The sequence below is a fragment of the Zalophus californianus genome, chromosome 8, assembly GCF_009762305.2.
Source record: "Zalophus californianus isolate mZalCal1 chromosome 8, mZalCal1.pri.v2, whole genome shotgun sequence".
Lineage (NCBI taxonomy): Eukaryota > Metazoa > Chordata > Mammalia > Carnivora > Otariidae > Zalophus > Zalophus californianus.
In genome coordinates this window covers 105,602,608-105,616,067 of record NC_045602.1, presented here as the reverse complement: position 1 = coordinate 105,616,067, position 13,460 = coordinate 105,602,608, and the positions used below count along the sequence as shown (strand labels likewise).

Genomic DNA, 13,460 nt, shown 5'->3' with positions numbered 1-13,460 from the left:
TAAAAAATGAAATATAGAAATATAAAAATCAAAGGAGTTAAGAAAAAATTCTATAATGTTACATTTAAATTTGAGATATCAATATGTACTAATGACTCTTCAAAAATATATGTCCTAATTTCCACTGCTGGCCTAAACATAATGACTAGACATCTGGTAGCAGTGAGCACTTTTAGCACCCAATGCCTTCTCCAATAAAGGCTCTTTGGAAAATTAGCTGATTCCAAGTCTGAGTCAGAGAAAGCACAAGAGGTGACTGAGTTACCTTATTTTACCTAGAAAAGCAAGCAAGTGCTCAAAAACCAATGAGGGCATGTCAAAAGGACCCAGGATCATGCCCTAAAAGGGCTTTTGCTGGCATTACATGTGACAATTTGAGCTCAAAAAAGAATGACTGCAACTGATTTAAACAAAGGGAATAAATGGAAATAAAACTATATTGTCTGCAATTGTTTTCAGAGAGAGAGAGAAGAAAAAGAAAACTCATTGGTTATCTTTTGAAATTATTATTGCCCCAACTCCTTACTCAGAATATTTGTGAATCAAAGGAAAAGAATTAAATGCTTACTCTGCCTTTTGAGGAGGAACTCTGGTTCATCTCCACCTGACAAGGGAAAGCTCTGCCTTACAGAAGAATACTAGCTAAATAAAAAAAGAGTTATAAAATTGCCATTTACCCCTAATAAGATAGGTGAGAATCATCCATTTCATGAAAAGGTGCTAAGGAAACTTTATATGGACCCAGAGCTTTACCCCACAGAATAATTGCCAATAGCCAAAAGAAAAAAATGTGTTGACAAAGTTCAAGTCTGATATTTACCACTTTTAGCCAAGTGATCAAATTTAGCATTGCTGATAATGCAACCACATGATAATAGAGCTCACTAATATGTTACGATATAGATAGAAAAGAGTACCTGTTGACTCTTCTCACCCAAACAAATGTTTGTTTAATCCCCATCTGATCAAGCTTACAGGCTTAATTTCTAGTTTACAGGAAAGGCAGGTCTTCCAGGACCAACTTAAATGACACCCCCAGGAAATAATCAGACAAATTCAAAATGTGGGCATTCTATAAGAAAATTGAGCAGGACTCTTCAAAAAATCCAAGTCATAAAAAAATTTAAAACAATAAATAACTCAACAGGGAAGAAAAAGGAAGATATCACAGTCGAATGCAATACAAGAACTTTGATTGAATTCTGGTCCAAAAAAAAGCTAGAAAAGTTGGGAGAGGTAATACTGGGAAAATCTGAACATGGATGGATGTTGGGTAACATTAAGAAATTATTATTAATTCCCTTGACATGATTAAGGTATTGCCATAATGTAGGAAAATGTCTTTATTTTTAAGGGGTATGGGGGTCAAGGTTTGTGATATCTGAAATTTATTTTCAAATGATTCACCAAAAAAAAAAAAAATAGAGTGATAAACAATAAGAATGCACATGCGGCAAAATATCAAGATTATTATTACAGTTGCTTTCAGGGTTTTTGTGGTTGTTGCTGTTATTTTGTTTTGGTTTTAGGGGTTTTGTTTTTTGTTGTTGTTGTTTGTGTTTTTGTTTTTTGGTGGTGGTGGTGGTGGTGGTGGTTTTTGGGTTTGCCTCTGCAAACAATGCTGCAGTAAGTTTGGTGATGTTTCCATCCTTATATGTTGGTGCTTTCATTTCCCTGGGCCAGGTTCCTTTTCCAAATGTGAAATTGCTAGGTGAAAAGCTATGTGCATTTTCCTTCTTATAAATATTATGGATACCATTTTATTGCCCAATGTTTGAAAATGTCCACTTCTCCCCAGATGTTACTGCTCCTTTGAACAAACCTTTTATTTTTCCTACCAATATGTCCCTTTAAAAAATGTGCTATTGAATCTCCCTTACTGTCTATGAGTGAGCGTTTTCTGAAATATATATTGGATATTTTCACTTCTATGAATTGCTTGAGGTTTGCCCATTTTTTCACCAAAAAATGATTATTTTCATTTAGATAGATACAGTGACCTTGAACAACATGGGTTTGAATAGGTCCACTTATACATGGATTTTTTTCGATACAGTACAGTACTGTAAATGTATTTTCTCTTCCTTATGATTTTCTTAGAAACATTTTTTCTCTAGCTTACTTTATTGTAGGAATATAATATATAATGCATATAACATAAAATACGTGTTAAAAATATGTGTTAATCAACTGTTTATGTTATTGGCAAGGCTTTTAGTCAGCAGTAGGCTATTAACAGTTTGGGGGAGTCAAAAGTTTGACTTGGATTTTTGGCTATGTAGGGGGGTGGCTCCCCTGCCCTCCCCACACTGTTTAAGGATCAACTACATACCTAATAAATTTTTTTCTTTATAGCTTACAGTTTTTCTATCTTGCTTGAGAAGGTCTCTATACCCTATGATTATGCAATTATTCACCCAGATTTTTTCCTAAGATTTTTTTTGCTTTGTGTTTTATTTTTTTTTTTAAAGATTTTATTTTTTTATTTGAGAGAGAGAGAGTGAGCACAGAGAGAGAGAGGAAGAAGCATGTTCCCTGCTGACCGGAGAGCCTGATGTGGGGCTCGATCCCACGACCCCGAGATCATCACCTGACCAAAGGCAGACGCGTAACCAACTGAGCCACCCAGGCACCCCGCTTTGTGTTCTATATTAAGGTCTTTAATATACTTCATTGGGCGAAATGACTTGAGTTGGACCTGAGCTCAAAGTGAAAATTCTCCTTAAGTATCTCTCTGTGCCTTCTCTGTAGCATTTTTTTTTTTTAAGTTTTAGCAGTTGTGTCTTTGTTATCCCACAGTAGCTTATTACACTCTGTTTTCAATTTGTTTCCTTAGAAAGTTGGTATTGATTACATCTCTTTACTAAGTCAGTACCTGTCTTATTTTATATTTATGCCACATTTACATTATACTGAGTATTTCCCACCTACTTTTAAACTAACCTTCGTAAGTAACTTTACTTTCTCCTTGGTCTTCGCTTACATTTATGAATCTAAAAACCTTGCATAACTAGATCAAATCTCTACCTTATTTTTTTAAGGCAGTTGAAAAACTGTCAGAAGCAGAATAAGTATCCTAAGTGCAGAAACCTTGGACATTATAATCAGGCAGAGCTAAAAACATTTGAACTTGACTGTATTGCTTTTTCCTGCTTAACTATCCAGAGTTCACAGAAGCTATGAGTAGGCAACATGTTTTGAAAAGTGAGTTAACAGAAAGTTAGAAATTGAGTCTGGCTAGTCAAATTGGAGAACTCAGCCTATAATAAAACAAACTCTGGCAATGCTCTTACTTATCAATATCTGAGTGTAATGTAACAATTTGCCTTAAAATTAGAGATTAAATTCGACCATGTCCTTCCCTCTTTTTGCCCATTTCCTAAAAATAGATCTTATAAATTTAAGATCAAGCAAGCTCATGTTTGCTAATGTTATAGAAAAGCTCCAAAGCATATTCTCCAAAATCAGATTTTTCGTGAAGATCTATCAGTCCTATGGTGATTGTCCCTCAAGAATGTGTTTTAAAATTATAGCGATGGAAAGACGGGGCCAGCTGAATTAAACTATGAGTGCTTCATGGAACCAGGCCATATATGACACTCCTTTGAATTCCCCTACTATATTAGGTGGTTATTGCCACCATACTGCTGCCTAACAAAAAAACCACAAAACTGAGCGGCATAACACATTAAGCATTTACTAAGCTCATGAGTCTATGAACTGGCTGGGCAGTTGTGGTCTGAGTCAGGCTCAGCTGGTCTCAGTAGCCTTACTCAAGCCTATGTTTAGCTGGTGGGTCAGCTGAGGGCTGGCTGTTTATAATAGCTTTACCCTCATGTCTGATAGTCATTCAAAGTGATGGAGAGGGGGGTAACTGGGTCGTGTGTCTCCTCCTGCAGCAGTCTAGCCTGAGCCTCTTCACGTAATGGCTCCGTGAGCTTCCAACAGTGAGAGCAGAACCACATGAAGCCTTTTGAGGTCTAGGCTCAGAACTGCACGCTGTCACTCTGACATTCTACTGGACAAAGCAGATCATAAGGCCTCCCTAGATTCAGGGAGATGAAAAGTACACTCTACTCTTTCATGGGAAACCCTGCCAAGGCCATGAGTACCAGGAGGGGTGAGACATTGGTATCATTTGTGCAATTAATCTACCATTCCCCTAGAACCTACAGCTTGAGTTACACAGAGTAGACACTCAATATTCAATGAGGATGTGAACCAGAATGTGAAAATGAGCTGGGATAGCACTGAACCCCAGCAGAAGGATGATCAAGAGCAAGTCCTGGTGTTCAGGGGAGAACCGTCTGAAGCTCAGGATGGTGGTGAGGCAAAATGAGGAGGGATCCAAACTGAAAGTCCATAGACCCAATCTCTCAAGTTTCCTGGTCTAAGCCAGATTTAAATCTGCTAGGACAGAAGTTAGAAACCCTCCACAAGCCCAGTAGAACTCACGAGTGTGGTTCAAATTGACTGCCAACAATAAAAAATCAGCTCCTCCATGAAAATTTAAATTTCTGACTTCTCCTGAAAAACAAAAGTCTTGCAAACATTAGCTAGAGCTGGGTTTCTGCCACCCCTTTAGACTGAGCATGTTCTCCCCACCACTCTCACTTATTTTCATGATTTGCCTGGCCCCCCTAAACATCTGAGTTTGTGACCCTTAGGCTGGAATAATTCTAGACTCCTGATGGGTGGGACTTTTTGGGAACAGAGCCAGACTTTGCCCTTCATACTTTCTTACAATGAACAAGTATTCCATGCATAAGAAGCAAAAATAAATAAAAGAAAAGCTCTAACTTGAAATGTAATAACAAATGCAAATTTGTAATTAATTTATTAATAGCTGAATGACTTTTTTAAAAGAGTGAAGCATGGCATATAATATAAATTAAATAAAATTTAGTTAATAAATTATTTTAGTTTATTAAAGTAGTTTAGAATACAATATAATCTACCACTAACCCATGATGAAAGAAGAGTCCACTGAAATTGTAATTTAGCCACAACTGGGTCAATAATTAAAAATTATTTTAAATAATTATTCAATTATTATTATTGTGATTTATAATAAGAAATATATATTTAGTCTTCATCCCAGTTCCTGGCACAGAGTTCCTAAAACCCTTGAAATTTCCTAAATGATGAGCAATAAAGGTGTCTTTTGTTATGTTAGTGAGGTGACTTTTCAGAAGCCCCTAGGTAACCTAAAGATGGGGGCTGATTGCCAGGGGAACCAACCTTGCAATTCCAAGGTTGGACCTCACAGTCCCAACCCCTAATCTCCAGGGACAGAAGAAGGGCAAGAGGCTGAATCAATAGCCAATGGCTAATGATGTAATCAACCATGCCTATGTAATGAAGCCCCCATGAAAACCTAAACGGTTGGGGTTTGAAGACCTTCGGAGTTGGAGAACATGTCGAAGGAGATGCAGGGGGAATCGGAGAACACGGTAGCTCCTCACCCTTTCCCCCATACTTTGCCGTGTGCATCTCTTCCACCTAGCTGTTCCTGAGTTACACCCTTTTATAACAAACCAGTAATCTAGTAAGTAAAATGTTTGAGTTCCTTGAGCCGCTCTAGCAAATTAATCAAACCCAATGGGGGGGGCAGATCATTGGAACCTCCAATCTATATCCAGTTAGAATCACAGGTGACAACCTGGATTTGCAACTGATATCTGACATGAGGTGGGGGTGGGGGACAGCCTTATAGGACTGAGCTCTTAGCTTGTAGGATCTGATGCTATCTCCAGGTAGATAATATCAGAATTGAGTTAAATTATGGGACATCCAGCTGGTGTCCTAGGGAATTGCTTTGTGGTATGAGGGGAAAAGATCTCACACATTCGAATTGGGTGCAGAAACATAATTATTAAAATAGATTATTTTAAAAATTGGATTATTAAAAATTATTCAAAAATGTTAAAGTATTTGATATTGTCTCACATTTCACATCCCTTTTTATATATAAATTTTAAAAAGAAACAGCACTATCAAGCACTCTGGGGTCTTGTCTACCACTGACCTAAGAGCATTTGACTACTGCGTCACATACAATGTATCTAAAGTTGAAGGTCCCCCACACTAACCTCAAGGAAAACAGAAATCTACTGTTTGCTGAACGCGAGGCCCCTTGCTTTTCTTCCTTTCCTCATATTCCTCGGAAACAAAACTTGAACAGCACGCTTTGCTGAATTAAAGTTGAGACAAATGAATGATGAGACCTGGATGGTAGTTACTGAGAACTGCCAAACACCAGGCTAAGATTTCACTCCTGTAAAAGCCCCACTCCCTTCTAACACCAGAGACTGGTTGCGATACCCGGGAAAGAATTGCCCATTGTCATCTTGTCTTTGATGCTCCAGTGGCTCACCTGTTCCCAATAGGGAGGGAGCAGCTGTGTGTGCAGGTGCCTTTGCTCCGTTGTAGTCATGTCAATCTCGGAGCCCCATGAGTGCCCTTCTCATAGCATGTTTTCTCCTTGGCTTATTAGAATTCATATGCTGGCACAACATCTTCATAAATACCCTACATTTTATATTTGGGAAGAATAGTTGACTTCCAATACTTAGTGCAAGTCATTTTTATCAGACACTTTTTTTAAAAAAAATATTTTATTTATTTATTTGAGAAAGAGAGAGTGAGAGAAAGCACGAGAGCGGGGTGAAGGGCAGAGGGAGAAGCAGACTCCCTACTGAGCAGGGAGCCCGATACGGGGCTCAATCCTGGGACTCCAGGAACATGACCTGAGCTGAAGGCAGATGCCTAACTGAATGAGCCACCCAGGCGCCCCTATCAGGCACTTTTTGATGTGTGTGTGTGGGGGGGGAAGGTTGTTCAAACAGATCCACAATCCATTATCTGAGACTCCTGGGATCATTGTTTTTTGGAATTCATAATTTTTCTGATTTTAGAAAGTGTTATATAATGCATATACTGTGAGCATAATACTCTAGAGGGGTGCTTGGTCATCCTCATAGTCATACAAATTAATGTATTTACAGTACCGTGCATGGATATGTGCATGATATGTGCATTCAGTGAAATATATAAGAATTATAAAAACCTTTTATCAATTAATGTCTATGTGTTTGCACCAAATTTACAAAAAAGTTCTGGATTTCAGAACTTTGGGGGTTTTAGAATGGCAGATAAAGGATTTTGGTCCTATATTATATAACTAAGTCTTGACAGAATTTCTCTAGCATAAAAGCAAGAGCAAAGGGGTTGAACTAAAAAGGGTATTCTCTTTATATTGCTGACACTGTCCAAAACGTGAGTAAGGAAAGGGGGTCACAACACCGAGAGACAGATGCCCGGAGCACTGTCTTTACCCTGGATGGTCCAGGGCTCAGGGCAAGCACCAGAGACTGCATGAAGCCTCAAATGGAGGACATACAGCTAGGATCAAGACAAAAAGTAGAACGGGGAGTTCAGAGTTGAACCAGGACAGGAAGTCAAGCAGGGTGTCCAAAGTGGACCGGCCTCATTGGCATCACCTGGGAGTCGCTAAGACATGCAGGACCTTGGACCCCACCCAGGCCTCCTGAATCTGAAGCAAAGTCGGGATCCCAGGTGATCTGTGTGAACCTTAAATGTTTGAGAAGCACACACACAAAAAATTCCATAAAGGTTTTAAGGACATGTCTCAAGAAAAGCTGCCTGGAGGCTAGTAAGAGCAGAAAGAAAAAGCATTAGTCTCACATGCTGTTTCTAAGACTAGACTCCCTACTTACCATTCAATAAAGAAAGAGAATTTCATTTAAAATTCTAGGTTTCAAGACACCTGGGCAGCTCAGATGGTTGAGTGTCTGCCTTCGGCTCAGGTCATGATCCCAGGGTCCTGGGATCGAGCCCCGGATCGGGCTCCCTGCTCAGCGGGGAGTCTGCTTCTCCCTCTCACTCTCCCTCTGTGCTCGTTCTCTCTCTTTCAAATGAATAAATAAAATCTTTATTAAAAAATAACATAGGGGCACCTGGGTGGCTCAGTTGTTAAGCGCCTGCCTTTGGCTCAGGTCATGATCCCAGGGTCCTGGGATTGAGCCCCGCGTAGGGCTCCCTGCTCAGCAGGAAGCCTGCTTCTCCCTCTCCCACTCCCCTGCTTGTGTTCCCTCTCTCTCTGTCTCTCTGTCAAATAAATAAATAAAATCTTTAAAAACTAAAATAAGAAAAGAAAAGAAAAGAAAATTCTGTGTTTCAATGGGGCTCAGCATAGCAGAGCTTTCCAGAGGAAGCACCCACCACCGGCCGCCCTTCATCCCAGCTACAGAAGATGCCCGGCCTTCACTGGTTTTATGATTATGGCTTCCATTTAAGTCTAAAGAAACGGTTCTGTGACTTTTAAAAGTCTGGGCATTCTCCAGAGCATTAAACAGATAAGTTAAAAGACAGTTTATAAGGTAGCTAAAGCAATTTACAAGGCAAATAAAATTAGAACAAAAAGAAAAAGAATCAAAGAGGTGATAAAAGAAGACAAAACAGAAGTTGAAGTCGGTTACAAGAGTATATTCAGTTCATAAAAATGCATTGAGGGGTGCCTGGGTGGTGAAGTCAGTTAAAGGTCTGACTCTTGGTTTTGGCTCAGGTCATGATGTCAGGGTGCTGAGATCAAGCCCCGCCTCAGGCTCCGCGCTCAGCGGGGAGCCTGCTGGAAATTCTCTCCCTTTGCCCCTCACCCACCCCCTCTCTTCCTCTAAAATAATAAATAAATAAATCTTTTTTAAAAAGTACATTGAGCTCCTCTCTAGAAGTACTCGGCGGCGCTTCATGAAGCCCACTCGCACCTCTCCGGTCCTCTCCAGCCACCTCTTCCCTCTCCCCAGCCTGAAACATGGCTGACCTTGGCACTCCCAGCTGTCAGTAGCTTCCAGTCCCTTCACGTAAGAACTTCAGATCACTGCATATTACTTCTGTAAACTTTTTCAAAAGATTCGCGCGCGTGCGCGCGTGTGTGTATGTGTGCATTTATTTATACTGTTGCAGGTCTTTAGCCCTATTATGCCACACATAATCTGAACTTCACTTTCAGCCATGGACAAGTGATGTGTCTGTTTTACATCTTCTCCATAGGTAACTGGTGGATGGTATTTACCTTAATTTATCCCCCCCCATCTTTGTACATCTCTTTCAAAGAGTTTCCACGTGGGTGGTTATAGAAAACTAAATGACCTAAAACCATCCTCCTCTCTTGATGTCTCCCAGCTGCAGATGGACCTGGAGCAAGAGTATCAAGACAAGTTCAAAAGACTGCCCCTGGAGATCTTGGAGTTTGTGCAGGAAGCCATGAAAGGGAAGATCAGCGAAGACAGCAATCACAGTTCTGCCCCTCCCTCCCTGGCCTCGGAGCCTGGAAAAATGAACCACAAGCCTCCCTCCAGTGAGGAGCTAGAAGGAGACAACCCAGGAAAAGAGTTTGATACTCCTCTGTGATTGTTCCTGCCAGGCCTTCAAAGCATGCATGGCCACTTCATCGGACTCTCTCTTACTACAAAAATCACTGCCCAGGAGCATCTTCCTGAGAAGTATCCCTTAGCCTAAAATCTGCACCAAAGGGAGAGTTCTAGAAGGATCCATGCAAACATCCTCATGCCCAGGCTCCATGCATTATGTGGACACTACTGCAGGTCTGCTTGCGGAGAGTGCATGTATGTGGGATTTTTGTTTTCTTTCCAATAGTAAATTCAAAGCAGGCAACTTCCAGGCTCCATGGGACATTTAATGAAGGACAGTGTCTTTTTTGAAGAAAATCAAGCTCATGTTTTTATTTGAAGCTCTGGTGTAAAGTATTTCAAAGTAATAGAAATAGTTTGAGAAACGCATAGCATTATTTAACACTATCAAACAGCCAACTTTGAGGATTCGTTTTCCTAACTGCCCCTCAACTACCATATCTTCAAGTTAATGTGCATATTAAATTGTTTTATCCTTTGCTTTGCAAGCACTGGTGGCTTGCAGTTTGCTAATTTATTTATCATAGAGGCATCAATGTATTTGTTGCTGACATGGCTTTATTAGATACCATAGTGATTCAACTAAGTTGGTTTTCTTTCTTGAAAAAAAGTCACTTGATTGTATCCTTGCCCAGTGAAGCTATCCCAAGACTTAGCCATATGGCTCATACATTTGGTTGCTTGAGCAAATTGGCCACACAGTTCCAGGCCCACTGTGCTTTCTGAGTTGACTATTTGCACTCAAAGTCTGGGTATTTATTGGTTGTTGGCCTGAAATTATTAAATAACTACGAAGAGTCTGTCTGGTTGAATAAAAATAGTTAAGCTGATGGATGTTGAGCAGAGATTCAATCAGAGTGAACAGGTTCCAGTGGTTATTTCGCTGTCTCACATTTTTTATGGTTCATTTATTTTTACTATAGAGATAAAGATTGAATATTTATCTAGAGAATACACAGACCCACATATAAATGATATATAGTATCCCCATGTATATATGTACACACACAGCCATGTAAGTGCATACACACTCACACACACACACACTCACATGCGCACATACAAGTGTAGATGTGTGTTTTTTAATTGGCAATGACCCAAGTCTCTTCCACAAGACTTAAAACCAAATTCAGGGATAAATGCCTAGAGAAGAAAATGGTCAAACATCTATCTATATTATGTGGCTATTAAATTATGTTGAAATTCTAAAAAACAGTTGATGGAACTTGATGCAAGTTGAAGTAGATTTAGAGCTTAGAATATGAATTTGATATATATTTTGCAGGATCAAAAACTGGATTTTAAGTATCAGATTTTAAGCTTGTTTTAATAGAATATACAAAAAATGTATAGGACAGCAATATGGAAATTTATTAGTATCTTTCATAATTTTTAAGTCTGACAGATTTCGATTTTATTCTAACATAAACATAAAAAATCTTTCATTATGTATTTACTATGTACATTTAATTCACTTAACTATGTCTTTTTGTTAAGTTTCTATGTTGGGTGGCATAAGAAAAACAAATTATATCATGGGAAAACTGATCAAAAATATTATTGAAAGAACTTAAGTAAGAGAGAATAATTATATAGAGGAAAATATAATTTAGAGAGTAACACAAAGAACACTGAAGTTAAAGAGCTGAAGAAAGATGCTCACAGCTTTATTTTCCTTTAAGATAAATCTGTCTGATTGTAGCTTAGCGAAACGTCTTAAAATGCAAAAACCAGTTGTGTCCTGAAAATTGTGTCTCAAGAATTTAATATTTTTATGGAAATTATTTTATTTAACTTTAAGCAATAACTAGGGATCACAATTAAGTTTTAATCAAAAAGAAGGCTTAGTTCAAACGTGAGGCAAGAGTGTTTGATTAAAAAAGAAAACACATCTAGCAAGACACAAGGGGAAAAAAATCCCATCCTCTTGGGAGATGATTATATTTTGATCTGAAGGATTTGGGGTAGTAATTAGACACTTAATAAAACTTATCTTCCACTGAAAGATAAATCTTTTGTAAATCATTCAACTTTTGCACTTTGAAAGAAAGGCATTAATCGTAAGGAAGCAAGAATGGGCACAATTGAATGCTGCAATTTTATAAATAAAATTACAGACTAACATTGCAGAAGAATGAACGAATAATAACATTCATAACCAAACGCAATGATGATTATTATAGAACACTGTCTCACATTTTAGTCCAGAGATAGACAGAAGTGGGAAAACCTTGACTTACACAAAACTGTTTTTGGTAGTTGGATTTCATTCTCTTAGTGACTCTAGTCATTTTGCAATACACTTGTATTTGGCCATTTACTGTAATCACATTTTTATATCTGTACAATGACACTTTTTGCAGTTGTGGGGTAGTGTGTTACACTGTCCATCTTGCATCATTGAACCTACTACAGCGATACTATCATTTAACAATATTAAGATTACTTGAAATAGAGTAAGATAAAGAAAAAGGGTCTATATGATGTGCAGTTTTGTGCCTTTATGTATTTGCCTTGTTCTGTGTTGAATGTGTGAAATTCTGTACTGTGGTTTTCCCTGTAATAGAGCGTTAGAGGTGTGTAGTAAATTAGACAGAGCCCCCCCCCCCCCATACCCTTACATTACTGAGAATAGCGTGGTTTTGGCCATGAACGCCAATTTTCAAAATTCTAATGACATGCCGTGTGTTTTTGGTTTTCAGCATTTCACTTGAACATTTCAACCTCACCATACATTAATTGATTAATGCTCCTGTAATAGATAAGCAGTCATTAAATAATTCTGAAAGAAAGGGCCGTTGCTTGCGTTACTTTGAATTTAATGTTGCGCTTGTGCACTGTATAAATATTGTTTGTGATGGATTGGACCTTGTGACTTTTGCCTTTTCAGAAGAAAAATAAAAGATAGGACAAAGTATTTGAAACTCTTAAAGTGTACATATTTTGGTTCTTCAATCTCAAATTATTTAAAATGCGTAATTCACATTTTTGTAATAATTCTATGCAATTTTGTGGCATGATGTTTCTTCCACTTGTAATTTTATGTGCTTTCATCACGAATCCAAAGGAAACAATAAAAATTTCTTAACTCAACCCAGTGTGTCATTTCTTGGTGTCAGAGCCAACCTTTCTTTTTTGACAGACCAGATGGTCCGAGTGGTGGGAGTACACTTTGTACCAGTCATTAGGGACAGAAGGCCCACCCTGATACAGCCCACCTGTGCCTGTACAGGGAATGGGATGTGCTGCAATGCATGTGCCAGAGGACACAGCTCTCATTACTCTATCACTCCACTATCCTGTGCAGGAATGATGGTACACCTGCCCATTACTTCCGTTTTAGAAACCCTCCCTCCCTTCCTTCACCAAAGCTAAGGAAAGCAAAACAGTCAAAGTTTGCTAACAAATAGTGGAGATGAACTGACAGAGTACTTGATGTAACTTTTTCTTATGAAACATAAAAAGAGTTTGCAATATTCTTTCTTTCTTTCTTTCTTTCTTTCTTTCTTTCTTTCTTTCTTTCTTTCTTTCTTTCTTTCTTTCTTTCTTTCTTTCTTTCTTTCCTTTCTTTCTTTTTAGGGGGGAGGGGCAGGAGGAAAGAGAGAATCTTAAGCAGGTTACTTGCCCAGCACAGGGCTTGATCTCACGACACTGAGATCATGACCTGAGCTGAAATGAAGGGTCGGATGCTTGACTCACAGAGCCTCGCAGGCCCCCTGAAACATTGTTTTTTTTAAAAAAAAGGAATATATGGCCCCGCATCCCCGCAGCAGGCTCCCTGCTCAGCGGGAAGCCTGCTTCTCCCTCCCTCCCTCCCTCACCCCCCCCCGTTTGTGTTCCCTCTCTCGCTATATCTCTCTCTGTCAAATGAATAAAATCTTTAAAAAAAAGGAATATACCTGTGAGTTATGAGAATGTCCCGTAGGCACTCTGTATATCCGTTACCTGCTGCTATATTACACATTAGTCCAAAACCCAGTGGCTTAAAACAATAAGAATTATCTCTTA

At 38.9% G+C, this 13,460-nt stretch overlaps 1 protein-coding gene across 3 annotated transcripts in view; it reads left to right on the top strand.

Annotated features, from left to right (window-relative positions):
• The window catches only part of PLCB1 (phospholipase C beta 1), a 714,547-nt gene extending 702,002 nt beyond the window's left edge, over positions 1–12,545 (top strand). For all 3 annotated transcript variants that reach the window (XM_027621223.2, XM_027621225.2, XM_027621224.2), the window contains one exon: positions 9,205–12,545. In XM_027621223.2, the coding sequence (XP_027477024.1) occupies positions 9,205–9,432 (228 nt within the window). In that variant the 3' untranslated portion in view covers positions 9,433–12,545. The remainder of the gene's footprint in view (positions 1–9,204) is intronic.
• Positions 12,546–13,460: the final 915 nt, after the last annotated feature.